Source organism: Equus przewalskii, chromosome 6, assembly GCF_037783145.1.
Source record: "Equus przewalskii isolate Varuska chromosome 6, EquPr2, whole genome shotgun sequence".
Lineage (NCBI taxonomy): Eukaryota > Metazoa > Chordata > Mammalia > Perissodactyla > Equidae > Equus > Equus przewalskii.
The window spans coordinates 90,630,511-90,648,380 of NC_091836.1; the positions used below are offsets into that span (position 1 = coordinate 90,630,511).

The 17,870-nt window shown below is 38.2% G+C and overlaps 1 protein-coding gene across 6 annotated transcripts; it reads right to left on the bottom strand.

Annotated features, from left to right (window-relative positions):
• Positions 1-1,602: 1,602 nt before the first annotated feature.
• Positions 1,603-15,864, bottom strand: LOC139084011 (E3 ubiquitin-protein ligase MARCHF11-like). Of its 6 annotated transcripts, none has more exons than XM_070624537.1 (5): positions 15,321-15,846; positions 14,161-14,367; positions 12,579-12,704; positions 11,350-11,499; positions 8,316-9,329 (listed from the first exon to the last, which is right to left on the bottom strand). In XM_070624537.1, the coding sequence occupies exons 1-2, from the start codon at positions 15,759-15,761 to the stop codon at positions 14,338-14,340; spliced, it is 471 nt and encodes a 156-aa protein (XP_070480638.1). In that variant the 5' UTR covers positions 15,762-15,846; the 3' UTR covers positions 8,316-9,329; positions 11,350-11,499; positions 12,579-12,704; positions 14,161-14,337. The 6 variants fall into 6 exon arrangements, with proteins under 6 accessions (XP_070480639.1, XP_070480638.1, XP_070480635.1 ...); XM_070624534.1 differs by having other exon boundaries at positions 8,316-10,298; XM_070624538.1 differs by lacking the exons at positions 8,316-9,329; positions 11,350-11,499 and adding an exon at positions 1,603-3,275.
• Positions 15,865-17,870: the final 2,006 nt, after the last annotated feature.

The window sequence follows — 17,870 nt, forward strand, 5'->3', positions numbered from 1 at the left end:
TTTGGGAGGGGAGCATTCTAAGTATAAAGAACATCAAGTGCAGAGGGGCCAATTGGAAATTCTCTTGGCCACTTCAAGTGAGGGAACAAAGGCAGTTTGAAAAACAAGAAAGTGGAGGGAGAAGCAATCAGAGAGTGGCAGGGGCCAGATGATGCAGGGCTGGGAGACCACTGAAGGGAGGTTGGTGTTTATTCCTGTGGGTACAGGAAGCCATTGGAGGGTTAAGAAAAGCAACACCATCCTTTTATTTCCCTTAGTTTTCAGATGGAAGGTGAATTGCAGGGGGCGAAAGAAAGGCAGAGAAACAACTCAGGAAGTTGTTTCCTTAATGGAGGTGAGAGCTAGTGGTCCGGACGTAGAACAGTGGAGGTGGAGGTAAGTAGTCAGACTCAGGAAATATATTTGGGAAGTAGAACTGATGGAGAAGATAGATGGATTGGAGCTGAGACGAAAAGGAGAATCAAGGATGAATTCTAGTTTTCAGTCTGAATGGCTGGGTAGATTGCAAAGCCATTTACCAAAATGGGGAAGGTTGGGATATAAATGGAAACAAATGGTTGTGTAGTGGCCACGTTCAGTTAGGGATGTCTAGGGAGAATGTATCTAAGGCTGAGGGGAGACGTCAGGGATAGAAATAAGCGCTAGAGAGTCATTAGTTTACTCTGCGCCCCTCTATACAGATATATATAGATATACTGATTATACGTATAGTATACATGTTAAGTATAGCATACAGAATGTAATATAAATTCTATATGGTGTAGTTTTACATTAACTATGATGTAGTATATAGCGCATAGGTTTTGTATCTGCTCTCCTGAGGTCCAGGATGTGATGAGAGCCTTCTCTTCGGCCACTCCTTCGAGTCAAGTATGTGCAGCCTTTTCTGGGAAGAGGAGGTGCATATCACACCTTTCCCACAGGTCCATTGCCCACTTCCTCAGCGACCACACCATTGCATGACAGGCTGAATTTAGCCAGTAAGAAGCCAGATGTCCTGCGGCCAGATGCTTCTTTAAAGGAAAATTAAACCCTTTAAAAAGAGTAAGTGCAAACAATGGCCTCCTTTTTTCCCCAATGACTGCCCTCTCCCAACACTCAGCTCTCTTAATTATTAATTATTATTTAAATTAATAATTATTTAATATAATTATTATAAAAATTAATAAAATTGTTAATTAATTTTGGGATTTTTTTCTGGATGACAAAACTTACATTCTCTAAAATATAAACATTTGCGAATCTGTAAGAAATAAATTGCAATGTTTATTCATAGGTAAATAAAATAAATCAATTTTTATTCTCATCTTATGAGAATATTATTAGCTAAAGAAACTACCTAAAAGAAATGTAGGAAACTTTATTTCTGCTGGGTACAATCACTAGTACTAATTTACTTTTTACCAAATATTAAATTCCTGGTTTAGATGGTGAAACAGGACTAGCTGGGAGCGGGTAATTGTTTCTGTTGCTCTCAGTATTCCTGCTCTGAGAATGCATATGTGTCGCTCTTTTGGAAAGTTTTTTTGCTGGAGAAGTCACCTTAAGAGATATTAGCCTTCTTTGTCATCACATTGCTTTATCACTTTAAAAAGAAGGCTATTTTTTTTTTTTTTTGGTAGTCATTGGTTTCATCTTTTCAAAAACTTAAGTCCTAACTTCAGTGTCAGTAAAAATAAACTCTTGCATGTTGAGTTACGAACTTTGTGCTGACATCCCGATGCAGTGTGCCTACATGTCACATGCCACTGACCGTACCCTTTGAAGGAAAAGTGCAGAAAACTTTTAAAACTCAGGCATTTACACATTAAAGTCTAAATTCTGCCCCGGAGGTGCTTACTGCTGGCATACCAGGCATATTTTCATTTTAACGAATATCTTCGAGAAGGAATTTATATGATCAAACACCACCATGCCACACACATGTTTAAATCCTGAAGCAAAATCTAAAGAGTAGCAGAGTAAAACTCGAGTAACCAAGTGTTTTCTAGGTCTTCTGCTGACTGGCTCTGCGACCTTGAGCGTGTGACTTCTTTTCCTTAGGACCCCATTTTTTTCTTTTGGTAAACAAAAAGGAGGTGTTTTTATCCTCATTTGCATTGTACTCAGCTTCCAAAATGCCCCAAATTTTAACATAGTTAGATATATATGCATATAAATATATGTAACAGCTAAAAATGCATAGTAAATATCTAATAAAAGTATAAAAAGCCTATGCAGATTTATGATTTTTCTAGTCTACTGTGTATACACTAGTCGGATTCCAGAGGGATCATCCCGTGTGTTTTATGTTTCAAATAATGCACTTAACAAATACATAGTCTTTCTTAAAAGTTTTTCAGAGAAATTATTTTGAGTTCTCTCAACATTATTCTACGTCTCCTTCCACTTTGCATCGGTAAACAAAGACAGTTATTTTCCCTGCAACTGAAATTAGAACTCAATGATTAACATAAATCTGCATAATGTCATGCCATCAAAATCAAAGGTATGGGAAGAATTAGAAAGGATGATTAAAGGTGTGAACTGGAAACGGACTATGCGCATTTTTGGAGTCTCACTTAATCCTTTTATTAAGGCTGTGAAATTATCCTCTCATTTCAACAAGAGGACCTTGAAGTGCATTAATGTGCAAGCTCCGTGAGGACGGGATCTCTTGCCTTCGCTGTTTTCTCCTCAGAACCTGGAACAGTGGCTGCATATTTTAGGCGTTTTATGAATACCCGATTGGACAATTAACTTGTCACTGCATTTGCTAATGTCACAGGCCACTGCATTCCATCTTGTTCTCACCCGTTGAGCAGCAGAGAACACTTGTCCCTCAATATGATATGCATCTTTATGTTTTATGTTGATGTCTGTTTGCGTTTTTCTCTATCTGCTTTGACTTTTGTGAACCCTGAAGCTCTGCTAAGTGATTCCTCTCACACGATGGTGAAGGGTTTGGTCGAAGAGCTGGATTTGAATTCCAGTTATGCTATGTCTAATCCATGTCTAATTTAGTGCTATCTATACTATTTGTATATTCTGAATTTGTTGAAATTTTTTAATGTAAACTGAATGTTCTTTTTAGGTTTCCTTTAACAAATGTACAATCTGCCGTTAGAGAAGGGAGAAAAAAGTTATTTTACTAAGTAGGTTAAAATTCCATGCATCGTTATGCAAAGACTTCAGCAACAAAAGAAAAACATAATCCATTACAGAAAGTTCCATTTTAAACTTCAGGAAGACAAAAATAAAACGTAGCTTCTTTTCCCAGAATATTTTGAAGATCACTGAAATTATAAAGAGATTTTTGTTAGGAGTACACTAAAATACCAAGTTACTAATGTGACTAAAACAACGCACATTTTGATAACAGAAACACATTTCCATTTTATTCAAGTAGTACATGGGATTTATTTAAATAGTCTCTGATAAACTATCTATATTAAAAAGCGAACACTTAGTTTTCTATCCTAGGCCAATTTCATAAAGATTATTCTTGCTTTGCTTTATCTGATGCAAAATAATGCTAAAGTGAGACAATGTGGGGAATTTCCAAGAAATAAATATCGGAATTTGTATATAAGTCAGCATCATTTGGTAACCCGTGTACTTCATCATTCTGGATACTGAGCAAGCTAATATTAACCTCAGTATAAAGAGATGCTAAAAGCTGATATGGTCTTTGCCTTCCCGAAGCTTAATGTTCATTAGAGGGAGACGATGGGGCAGTCAATTAAATCAGTGGACAGGTGGGGTTGGGATTACCAGCTGTAATAGCTGCATATCGCTTGGCCTTAGGTTTGATGGGGAACAAAGAGGGGCATTCTTTGATTCCTTAGCCTCTGTGTCGTGTAATCTGAAATTTCTATCTCTATGTAATTAAAAGATCAAGTAAGTCCCAGAAACACCTAATTTTGGATGATACGAAAACATAAAATGAAAATGAAGCTAATTATTGACTTCTAAACATCAAAATTACCATTAGAGACTGCTGTAAATGCTGTTAATAACTAGCCATGTTGAGAGAACCTGACTGCAAATGCATTAAGCGTAAACTGTTTATCCAGCTCGAGTGGGGCATAGTCAGAAGCGAGGTACATCAAATCATCAGGGAAAGGATCTGGTTGAAACATCTTAAACTTGATTTTCATTTTGCTGGTTTTCCTTTAGAAAGGATACCTTTATATCCAATCAACATAGCTGATAATTATTTCTTTGCTTTCATCGAAGATAATTTTTCAAGATTAATGGTCTGATTGTGCAAACATCATAAAATTTTCGACAGTGAAGGACTTTATTCAGATTTCAGTTACACACGCTTTGTTGGTAGCAGAGGTAACATGGACTTGTGAAATTGTTTTCCTCTTTGTGTCATGAGTTATACAACTGACTAATTGGGCTAAGTTGTTAGTTTTGGAGCCCTACAGGAAGAAAAGTGCTTAACAGAAGGATGATGGCTTTAGGAAGCGTGTAAAGAAGCAGATGAACACATGAATAGCAAAAGACCTTTCTCTTAGAACAATGTTTATCCTATGATTAAAAGAACTGTTTGAAGTCAAAAATATTGAATTGTACCCTTAGTATTTTGAAACGTTTATGCTACTTTGGTTATGTGCTTCATTAAAATGATGCTTAGAAAGAACAAGGGCATTTGTAGATTATCACAAAAGCAATTCTGTGGGGTAAAATAGGGCTGGCCCTATGTGTTAGATACTACTTAACTCATATTTTCACTTCACAGACGCTCATGCAAATTGTGTCGCAAAATCAAACACAGAACTTTTCAGAGGGCCTTCTTAAACATACACTTAATCCTGTGAGGGGAAAAACAATGGAGATTTTGAAAAACAGAAAGCTTCTAAAGCATAGAAAGTATCCTAACACTTCCAAAGTTATTACTTCTCCTTAGCTTCCACTAACATAGGCTCTGTCCATATTTCCCCATACTCCGACCCCAACTGTCATCTGGTCATCCTTATGCCTCTTCATGTTAAAGTCATACTGATCCCATCCTTTGGCCCAGCCCTCTCTTTGGAAATTAGCCCTAATAAAATACACTGTGTATGTGGAGATGATAGGAGTATAACTGTCGTAAGGTTACAGTTCTCAAATAACCCCACTGCCACGCCTCCACCATGACCGTTGCTTCATCTCTGGGGAAGAAAATGTAACATCCTTTCTAAAACTGTTGGCGCTCTTCCCCATCTCCCTCAGTGGCGCTGTTTCAAGAAAAAGTAAACCAGGGGAAATAAGTGAGGAAGATGAGTACTGGGGAAAGACGGGGAGTGAATATAAATGACACTTTAGGTGGTGAAGCTCTTCAAAGCACGCTGTGGAAGAGTCTGAACTCTCCTCAAGGACTGATTAATTCTACCGGCTTCATGGCACGCAACTCACCCCATAAGCTGTCAAAATTTTAGATTATTCAAATGTTTGTAATTCACTAATTTGGGGGACGTGGTATTGGGTCATCAAAGAAGGATGCTATGTTTTTAGTCTCATAAGTTAACAGAATAGATCTAGATTGCCTGCTGTTTGAGGACAAGGATTTTATTTTTTCCTCACTAGTCTAGCATGTTGCCTCCAACCATTTTATTTTTTTTTAAATTCTATTCCAATAGCTGGTGATTGAGTTGGTTGATTGACTCAATTTGTGGTATCCTGGTGACAACTGAAACCACATTTTCTCTCCATGTGTGATGTCAAAGAATGAGAAGTTAATGCATGAAACTATAAATTATGTTGCCCTCTGCTCAATAAATTATCTGTGGTTTACAATGAATTTTAGGGAAAGGCTTATTATTTGATCCATAATTACTTTAGCTGTATATAATAGATTTAAGCTTGGAATTGGAAAGAAAAAAATAACTTTTTCAAATAGACAAACTTTTCAACTAGTAACTTTTTGAACTAGAAATTGACAGAGTAGAATGTTTCTAAGGAAGAGATCTTGTCTATAAGGGGAGTACTTGCTGCTAGCATGTTTCATGGAAGCTTAAATTTTCAGGAGGGCACATCATCCTTACAATCAGGCCATCACCTAGTATAAGATACCAGCAGCTATGACTTGAATTGCAATGTGCAGATGATCAAAGCTGTTTTATCTTTAAAATATATTAACGTATTATTTTTCCTAATAAAATGAATTTAACATCTTTATCAGTAGGTAGAAAATTAAAGAACTCGGCGGCTCAGTACCTGAAGCACTTCCAGTGTTCGTGATAATTAATTTGAGAAGCAGACTCTTATCCAGTACTAACATCTGTCCAAAATCCTTGTTTTGGGTAAATTAAATTCTGACTGATTCATGAAACAAATGAGAAGGAACATTAATTCAGTTCTTCAGTGTTTTTCTGATTCGTGTGACTTGGGACTTTTTTGAGGGAGTTTCACACAATAGGAATACATTAAGAAATATTTTAAACAAAAATATTTTTAACTAACATATTCATTCATATCTAAGTCTCTATCCCTCACTGCTTCAAAGACCCATAATCAATGATATTCTAATAAGGTCAGAGTTAGTATATTATAAAGTTATGAAGCAGTTATGTACTGAAAACCAAATCCATTGAAAGTCTACCCTGGAAGAGGAGGTGAAATCTCAATTAAAATAATGTTGTTATGGTCTATGGCTCATTTGCCTGAGATTACTGGTAACCAGGATCCTGATTTGGAGCTAAATTGTCCTTCTAAACGTGCTAACGTGATAGACTGAGTCCCATTACCAACCTCTACAGTACAATGGGCTGTTACTGTGAAGTATGGATGTCACAGTCAAATGGTCCTTCATTTAACCCAATTTCACAGCTTGACTTATGTTGCTGTAATTGCTCATTGTTGAAGTTGATTATTTCTTGCAACAATTTAAGTGAATTAACACATATTCACTTAGTCACAAAGCTTAGATAAATTAGAGGGAGTCATTTATTTTTGTTATTATCTTCTGATTATAAAATGGGCAACAATGGAGATTTTCCTACAGGGAGGTTATACACGGACCAGCCCATATTGTATTTTCATTTCTCATTATCAATGATTAAACTGGCCTTCTGGTTTATATTGTAAATCTTTATGAATGCAGTTAGTATGAACTCCCCCCCTTCCCTCTGCTCACCCTTGTTCCCCTCGGGGCACATTAACAAATATCAAGAGTCTGGACCTATAAATTTTGGTCCATGCCAAACTGAGAGTGATGCATACCAAAATATTATGACTTTGAATTGTCTCTCTTGAGAAGCTGCCTCTCTGCCCTAGCTGATAGATCCATTAGAGTGCTCTCAAATATTTTCATTTCTCAAACACAGTCTGGCACAGCCCTTATTTCTTGGTGAAACCCATGTTTCATCATGTCTCCAGTCCAACAAAAGGATGATTAATGACACTAACAGGAAGACTTTTGCGAGGACGGTAACACCACATAGTCCCCAAAACATTCCTGCGGTTCCATTAACCCTTAGTAACTTACTATTTGAAAGCTTATAAAGATTCATCATTACCCAGAGATCCTTCTTTTCAAGTTCAATAGCTTCAAAACCTCCTACTTCTGTGCTTCCTCTGATGATAAAACACAGATTTCTGACCTAAATGCTTTGGCTGGGGTGCTTCAGATTATCGGATCAATCATGGTCACAAATATTGTCTCCACTCATTCCCCAATTCTGCTCCCCTTCTAGTTGGTAACAGTACCATTTGCAAACATTTTCTCTCACCAGTGAATTTTATAATAGATAACTGCTATGTAAGGTTTACCTGTTGGTAATACTTGCATGGAATTTTGACAGCTATTCAGCACAGGATTTCACTGTCTAATAATACACATGACAACTTCAACATTCTCCCATAAAAACTCTCCAAAATTAAAGATTCTAGTGAGGGCCAGCCCCGTGGCCAAGTGGTTAAGTCCACGCTCCACTTTGGCAGCCCAGGGTTTCACTGGTTCGGATCCTGGGCGCAGACATGGCACTGCTCGTCAGGCCACGCTGAGGCAGCATCCCACATGCCACAACTAGAAGGACCCACAACTAAAATATACAAGTATATACTGGGGGTTAGGGGGGAAAAAGCAGGAGAAAAGAAAGATTCTAGAATTTGAGGATTCTATTTTAAAGTTCAGGGCTACTCATTTTCTAATTAAATTGATTAATTGGCAAATATTATTGACACCATATATTGTGAATGTTACTCTCATTATCACGATTATTTAGAGTTTGGAGAAAGATTAAAAGGCATTTCTCATATCTATGCTACTACTAAACTGTCACAACTACTTCACTGTTCCATCATATCAGGAAAACAGTTATAGACTACACATGAATGAATGTGACTGTGTTCCAATAAAACTTTATTTATAGATACATTTGAATTTCATGATCTGCGAAATATTTTTTAATTTTTTTTTTAGTCACTTAAAAACGTAAAATCTTTCTTAGCTCTCAGGCTATACAAAAACAGGCAGTGACCTGGGTTTGGCCTATGAGCTGTAGTTTGATAAAGTTTCTCTAAACAGTCATTTAGGTTCTAAAAAGAAATTCATGAAGTCTATTAATTTTCTGTTGTCACTTTAACAAATTACCACTAATTGGCTGACTCAAAGCAACACAAATTGATCATCTCACAGTTCTGTAGGTCCCAGATCTGGGCCCAGGATGGCTCACTTGGTTCTCTGCTCTGAACATCATTGGGTTGAAAGCAAGGTGTTAGCAGGACGTCATTTCTTCCATTTCCATTCCCCTGGGCTCCAGGGGAGAATCTGTTTCCAGGCTTATTTCAAATCGTCACCAGAATTCACTTCTATAATGAATGAAGTGCTCTAGGACTTAGGTCCCTGATTCCTAGCTGGCTATTGGTGGGGAGCCTCCCCAGTTTCTAGAGGCTGCCAAGATTTCCCAGCTCATGGAACCCTTCAAAGCTAGTAACAGAAGATAATATCCCTCTTATTCTTCAAATCTCTCTGCCTCTTTTCTGCCTTATCTCTCCGAAGCATCTCTTCTTTCACGTTTCTTCTACTGCATTGTTCTAATTTCTTCTTGCACTTTTAAGGGCCCATATGATTACATGGGGCTCACTTGGATAATCCAGGAAAATCTCCATGTCTCAAAGTTGGCTGACTACCAACATTAGTTCCATTAGTAAAGTCTCTTTTGCCACATAAAGTAACATATTCACAACCATAACACCAGGGGTGAATGAAGATCACAGGGTGGAGAAGGGCAAAATCTGCAAGGTTCATGCCACCATATGCTGTTCTGACCCAAACCAGCTAGTCCTCCAGCCTTGTCAAATTGTATAAAGATTCAATCCTTTCACCTCTGCCTTTTCTTAAGGCACCATCTCTCTGCCTAAAGAGAAATATACATATAAAGCAAAAAAATTCAATTAAGCCTTGTATTAAAGCTGAACAAGAATATGTTTATTCTTTTCCACTTATTCAAGGATTATTCCATAATCCTTGCCAGATAGTAGGCTGCCTGTTGAGCAATCCCACAAATTGGCAACGTGGATTTCGTAGGTTAGGAATATGAGCAAACAGTTGTGAACTGTTGTTTCAGGAAATAATTTCAGTGAATAGCTAGCTCTTAAACGTACCAAAATATCATTTAAAACTCCAACTAAAAGGTCAATAAGAACCACTATAGTTGCATTCTTGAAAGGAAAACAATTTTAATGGTGAGAATTCATTAATGTTTCTGCTTTGGGTTTCTAAAATGACCTAGAATCAATTTTAGGGCAACTCAGTCTTCACGGATCAACTGAATTCAAGCCAACAAGTGGAAATTAACTTCTAACTTTGTTCTATCCAGTTATTCCATATAGTCAGAGAATTAGTTTTTCAATTACTTTACATGCCGTAATGACTAGAATAGTTCTGGATACCTTGTAGATACCAACTATATACACAGTGGTTGATAACAGAAGATATATGTCATGGAGAGTAGTCACGTGATAGAAAAGAACACATTTTGTAGAAAGTTCTGGGTTCTAGTTTCGAGTTCCTTCTGTGGCCTTGGAGAAGTCTCAAACACTCTGAACCTCAGTCTTCTGCGCCCTAAGATGAAGGGCTCCGGACTAGAGCAACACCTTATATTCAAAAACTGTCTCCCAACAACAGACTCTTTAGGTGCACACTTGAAGAGATTAAAGCCCTTATAACCAGGGAACTTGTTCAACTTGAGAAACAGCATCTGTAAAAATCCACAGTTACCACCATACTTCATGGTCAGAAACTCAAAGCTTTATCATTAAGATCAGGAACCAGACCGGATGTCTGCTCTCACCACTCCATTCTGACATTGTACTGGAAGTTCTAGCTAATGCAATAAGACACAAAAAGGAGAAAAAAAAAAGGTATAGAGGTTTGGAAGCAAGACCTAAAACTGTCTTTGTTTGTAGATGACATGATCATCAATGTAGAAAATTTGAAAAAATCGATTAAAAAAATCTCCTGGAACTAAGAAGTTATTATAGCAAGGTTACAGAATATAAGGTTAATACACAAAAGTCAACCACTTTCCTGCATACCAGCAATGAACAGGTATAATAAGAAATTAAAAATGCAATGTCATTTACATTAGCATCCAAAAACTGAAATACTTAGGTATAAATTTGGCAAAATATATACAAGATCTATAGGAGAAAAACCACAAAACTCTGGTGAATGAAATCAAAGGAGAACTAAATAAATGGAGAGATAATCCACAGTTCATTGACATCCAGAGTTCATGCATAGGAAGACTCAAGGTTGTCAAGATGTCAATTCTTCCCAAACTCATCTACAGAGTCAATGCAGTCCCAATCAAAGCACTCATAACAACATCAAACAAGTCAGACATCATTGCAATGTCGTCAGTACTTACAGTAGAATGACATCTTCCAATGTCTCTGAAAGCATTCATAATGAGTACATTATTTACTTGGTTGACCTTTGGCTTGTATCTATGTAGAATTCTTTGCTCTCCATATCACACTCTCATATACTGGTAAAACAATAGTTTTTCACATTCCAGGAAACATATGTTGCAGTTCGATGCAAGCTTAACAGGATGCTATGCCTTTTACTTCCTCGTAGTAGTTGCACCCTGCTGTATGACTCACTAAGACCAAATCTTATTATATGACATTTGTCATTGTAATAATATGTGTATATTTGAATGTGTATTTATGCATAGTTTATGAATAGTTTATGAGACAGAGTGTGCACGTCAATTGAGATGAAATGATCTCCAAAATATTAGCTCCCCAAACTGACTTAGCATAATGATCACCAAGTGATGTTAATCTTAAGACATATATATTACTGAGCTCTACAAATGAAATTTATATTTATTCAGTCAGAGGTGATGCCTGGGAAAGTGAATTTACCTTTAAAGCTTTCCAGGCGATTCTAAAGTCAGCCAGACTGAACCACTGTTCTAGGTTTTCTCCTCCTGACTTTAAGGAAAATATCAAAGCCTGGTGCCACAATCCAAGGTCTTTATTTTTCCTGAATATAGTTTCAGTTTTCTGTTGACTCTAAAGTGACCAAAGGCAGAGGAACAGAAGTGCTTTAAATGAACAAACCAAGCAACCTCAGTTTTCTATTTTTTTATTATAACAGATTTATAATTAATCCATTAAAACAATCTCAATATTAATCAACTAAAATTTATCTACTACATGGAAGTTTTAGTTTTTGTCCATTTGTTCCAGCATTTATTGAATATAGTTGAATTATTGAATACAGATAGTATCTGCGTGACAATGTGCTCATAAGGAACCCGAGTGTTATTAAACATGATGTTAGGAAGACCAAAATTTGAGGGCCATGCATTCAGAACTACTATATGTATTCTGAATTCTATATATTCAGAAAAAATATATGTACATATATGTGCATATATATTGTGGGGGACTGGAATTGGCCACCCCAAGATAGGTTTCTTTGGCATGAGGATTATTTTGGGCTGGTTACTTTTAAAAACTCTAGACATGGGAGACACTTTGAAAAGTAGAATTTACTTACCGTTTGTTAAGAGACATTTACATTTGTAAATAAAATGTCCATCTGTAAAGGTGTCTCCCTCTCTGTACCAGGAAGGGGGGGATGACCTTATCTCTAGAAACTCTTAATCAATGGGGCAGGAAAGGACTTAAATCTGCATAATAACCTTACTCTTGTTTACTGTACTTTGCTGGTAATCTCCCATAACTGACTCCCCCCACCCCCAAGATCCTCCTTTGCCTTTAGGCTGAGGAAGGTATTTAAGATGAGACCCTCCAACATTTTGCGGAGTTACTCAGTTTTTCTGGGTCTCTCCCATGTATACATGCTATAAATCTTTGTTTGATTTTCTCCTGTTATTCTGTCCCGTGTGAATTTAATTTGCAGCCTGGCCTGAAGAAGGACCTAGAGTGGTCCTTCTTCAGAGTGCAATGTCTTCCTTCCCTACAATATATATATATATATATATATATATATATATATATCCAGATTCTGTTACTCACATAAAAGCAAAACCAATAGTTAACACAATCATGAAATAGATGACATGTGTCTTTGGCACTCACTCATTTCCTGGATCAGAGCAATTCCATCACCTCCTCAGCCTCACCTTTCCCAGATGCTCATTATCTTCACCTTTCATATGTGGTCTTGCTTTCTGTCATCTGCCATCTTTTTCCTAAGTTGAGACCTTTCCAAACTCAATAGCAAACTTTAGAACACTAAAAGGGAGAATCTGAAAGAAAAAGTATTCCATAATCATGAAATTTTAGGTGACATAAATGCGGGGTGCAGGATGTAGCAATTGTGGAGGTTAACGTTTCTATTCACACAGCTGAGCTTCTATCATGCTATTATTCTTAAATTTTGTTCCATAGTTAATTTTTTAACATTTCAATTTTAGGGTTTTTTCTTAATTTTTCTTAACTTTTGGTGCTTTTAGTGGTTGCCAGCTAATGAAATTGGTGAATAAGTACAAAACAAATTGTAATAAAAATATAAGAGTATCCTTTCCTAGTTATTGTGGAAATATAGGTGCACCCCACATTCCAGGCACTTTGCTGCCAAAAAAATCTTTGAAAAGAACTGGCCATGTGATTATTGACTGGAAGATTCATAACTATTAAGTTGCCAATTCCCCCCAAATTTATGTATACGTCCTATTCCATCCAAATCAAAATCCAAGAATGATATTTTGTAGAAATAGAGAAGTTGAGTCTAAAATTTACAAGGAAATACAAAACCAGACTAGCCATCCTGAAAAGGAGGAACCATGCTGGGGATTTGCATTTTTTGGTCTCAAGAGTTACTCTAAATCTTCATTAATCAAGACAATTTAAGGCATTACCTTGAGGATAGATAAGTAGATCAATAGAACATAATTGATATTCCAGAAATATGCCCACAGAAATATTCTAATTGGCTTTCAAAGATGTAGTAAAATTAAATCAGTGAGAAAATGTTAGTTTTTTTCAGCAAATGGTGATGAAACAACTTGATATTCACACGGGGGGAAAAAACCACGGACCTCTACATCAAATCATCCATAGAAATTAATTTGAGTGAGTCATACAACTAAAAGTAAATACTAAAAAAAAAGCTTTCAGAAGAAAACATAGAAGAATTTCTTTGTGACTTGCAGTAAACACTGATTCTTTTGGAAAAAGCACAAATAGCATTAAACATAAAAAGAGAAAAATGATAATTAGACTCAATAAAAGTTAACAACTCCTGCTCTTCAAAAGGCATCATTAAAAAAAGTGAACCACAGACTGGTAAAAGATATTTAAAAATCACATATTGGATAAATGACTGTATCCAAAATATGTAAAGAACTCCCAGTATTCAACAACAAAAAGACAAAGAGTGCAGTAAAAATGGGGAAAGACTTGAACATACACGTCAAAAGAAGATATAAACATGAAAATGCATACATGATAAATGTTCAATATCATTAATCATCAAGGGTAATGCAAAATAAAACCACAATAAGAAGATTCCACCTTGCACTTAATATAAAAGCTAAAGATAAAATGGGAGGTGGAAGGAAAGATCTAGCATGGTAGAGGATGTGAAACAATTAGAACTAGAATATAAAATGCCACAACCATTGAAAAACAGTTCGACAGTTTTTACTAAAGCCATACAGGAACCTACTCTACAACACAGGAATTGAACTCATACACACTTACCCAAGGAAGTTGAAAACCTGAGTTCACCAAAAGACTTTGAATGAACATATCCATAGCAAATTTATTCACAACAGCCAACAACTGGAAACAACAAAATGTCCATCAACCGGTGAATGAATAAATAAATTGTTGTGTATCGATACAACGGAGGATTTGTGATAAAAAGACATGAGCTGCTCACTGGTTTATGCAGCACCATGAGTAAATCTAAAAAGGCATTAAGGAAAGATACCAGACATTAGAGACAACATGCTGTATGATTCAATTTACATGAAGTTCCAGAGCAGGCAAGAGGAATCTACGGTGACAAAGAGAGAAGTGGTCTGGCGGCGGTGGGGCAGTTAACTGAAAAAGAGTGATGGGGAAATTTCTGGAGGGGATTTTCACGCTCTAATCTTGACTGGGTTAGTATTACACGGTTTATTCACTTGTCAAAACTCAAATAACTGTACACTTAAGATCCATTCATTTCATTGTAGACACATTATTCCTCAAGAAGTGTCATCGATATGCAATGAGGAAGAACCATCTTTTGGTTGTTTCTGAGTGTGAGCATCTGCACCAATGCCCTGAAACCGTTTTCAAACTTTTAACCACCTCCGTGCTGTTTAATGACGCCAGTTCAGAAGGCACTGAAATGGAAATGCTTACTTTCCCTCACCAACCAACGACCTCAAAACAGTCAGTACTGGAGTTCAGGTCTTTATTACGGAGTCAGCATCCCCCAGGCCAAAAAGCTTTTTCTGACTCTGTATCCAAAACAGTCATCTGTGTATGGGGCCTGGCGGTGGAAGACATTCTCTGAGCCTAAGGAGACAGTTCTACCGTGAGAGTGCTGCCTGGTGACAATTCCCTCCTTGTCTCTCTACTTTGTTTTGGTCTCTCTGTTATCTGCTCCATACTTCTAGGGCTGGTGGGCAACATGTCTTCAAAAGGGAAAGTTGTGGTGCTCACTGGGAGGAGGACAGACTTCTCCCATAAGGGGCGGCTGGGGCAAATAAAATGGGCTCAGTTACCCCAAGGGTCCGATTCTTAGGCGAGGGTTGTAAACAGCTGAAGAGTCTGTCCTTGCTTTCCCCCTGCCCCCACAGGTGACCTGCAGTAGCTCCAACCTGCCGGCAGCGCCCCTTGGCTCAGGTCCCTCGCGCTCCTGGACTCACCTGGTGCTGAGGACCAGCGCCGGCAGCAGAGGCGGCAGGTACAGCGCCGGGCTGAACTGCATGCTGTCGCCTGCCGGGGCCTCCTTCCCTCGCTGCCTCAATCTCTTGCCTCCTCTGGATTCGGTCACTTTTTGGTGCTCGGTTCTGTCCCAGGCCGGCGATGAGCCCTCTCCAGGGCGGACAGACAAACGGACTAACCGACCGACGTCTCACAAAACCAGGAGCTGGGAGCGTGGAATCAGCTCTAGGACTGATGCCCCCTAGAGGCGAGCCCTGCCCAGGGTCGTCCGACGCCGCCGCTCCCGAGCCCGGAGGGCGCGTTGTCACTCGCGCTGGAGGCGGCGCGGGGAGAGGGAGGGGGCGCCCAGCGAGGGCCCCGCGCGCTCGGGTCACCGGGCTGCGCTCTGGTCCACAGCTGCACACCCGCCCGAGGCTGATCATTTATCCTGCTTCTCCCGAGGTGAGCGGGACCCGGTCGAGGACAAAAATCTAATCCTCCAGTGTTGAACCGGCGTGCTCAGCAGGAGGTGAGACCGAATTCACTGGGAAAGACGATCAGACGCTCACAGGCGCGGGCAGGTGTCCCGCACCTGATTACACAGTATTTGCAAGAATGGTGGGATTGAAAGAAAGAGGATTTTATTTGTGGCTGTGTTTTCTAAATTGTCCACGAGAACAGGGAACCCAATCAATAGTAATTTGAAAAATAAATTAGATAAATTAAATGTCAAATCTCTTCTACACAATAATGTTTTACATATGCAATCCTCGAAAACAGAACCGCCTTCATCTGCTGAAATAACGTATAAGATTAACAAGTTCTGGGGATCTAGTGGACAGCATGGTGATTATAGCTAATGATACTGTATTGTATACTTGAATGTTCCTAACAGAGTAATTCTTAAATGTTCTTATCACAAAAAAAAAAGTAATCGTGATGGGATGGAGCTGGATGCTAAGATGGGAATCATTTTGCAGTATAGAAATGTGTCAAATCAACACATCATACACTCTGTCTATACAATGTTACACAAACTTACACAATGTTTCATGTCTACTATATCTCAATAAAGCTGAAAAAATGTACAAACCAAGAATCTTTAGAATATGGTATGTTTTGGAAATTCTGGCACACTATCTTGGTTAAATTAATGTCTATAAAACACTCCTTCACACATGACTTCATTTCTTCCTCACAACCATCAGCCCAGTGAATTAGGAAATGACAATATTGCCTGTGGCAGAGACGAGGGCACCGAGCCTGGTCCCGTTTCTGGCTACGCTGAATCATCCGGGAGCCCGCCTGCTGCAGATGCTGATCCAGGGCTTGGCAAACTCTGGTTCAGTAAAACCCGAGGTGCACAGAAGAACACAAAGGCCAAAGATAGGCTAGTCTCTGGAAATTTCTGTTTAGAAAGTTCAGCTCGTCCTCCTCCTTGTAGGGGCAAAACATTTACAAAGGAATATTAAGTACAGTGTCCATTGTAGCCTAATTTTTAAAAGTATATTATTTGTAGGAAAAATACATCTTTTGTGAGCTTTATTATAAAGAAGATACAAATTTAAATACTAATCCTTTAAGTTTCTCTTTTGAAAGGGATTGATATTTGGGATATTCATACAGGAAATACTGCTTTAATATTCCCTGTTTCTACAATAAAAGAATAGAAACTTGTGCAGACTGGATAACAGTAAAAATTCACAACAAATATAACTGGGTACATACAAAATCACCTCACTTAGGAAGTGTATTTGAATTTGCTCTTACCAAGGTTTTCCTTTTTTTGAGGAAGATTAGCCCTGAGCTAACATCTGTGCCCATCTTCCTCTATTTTATAGGTGAGATGCCTGCCACAGCATGGCTTGGTAAGCAGTGCATAGGTCCATGCCTGGGATTCGAATGGCTGCGGGAGCTGAGCACGTGAACTTAACCACTGAGCCATCGGGCAGGCCCCTTGCCAAGGTTTTCTAACAATAGCTTTCTTGTTCAATTTGGGAGGTGGTGGTTTAAGCTGCATATACAAGGACATATTGCTGCTTGGTTATAAGAAAAAGAATATATTAGGAAATTACATTCATATCTTTAGAACACATTCTTTTTGCGTAGCAGGATTGCATTCTTTCTCTTATAACCCCATGGAGAAGACACGTGTGCTAGTCATTTTTGGTATTCTCGTGTACAGCAGAGTCAAAGGAGGAGGGGTGGGCTCGGAGAGGCCGAGTAACTTCTCAAGGTCACTTGGTAACTGATGTAGTCGCGATGGCATTCACATTCAGTCTGTGTCACTCCAAAGCTTGTTCTTTCTTGAGGAACACTATATAAGGAAAGATTCTTTCCTATATGATGAAAGATTTTTCCTTTTTAAAAAACACCTGTATATGCTTGTATACCAACTAAAATTTTATTACTTCTATTAGCCATAGTGGAATAAAATAGCTATCAGACTACCACAGTTTTTCAACCAATGGAAAGGATCACCAAAATAAACTTTGCTCAGACTGTTTCACGATTCTGTTGTACTGGAGTATCAAGTCACCATAAATAACCCC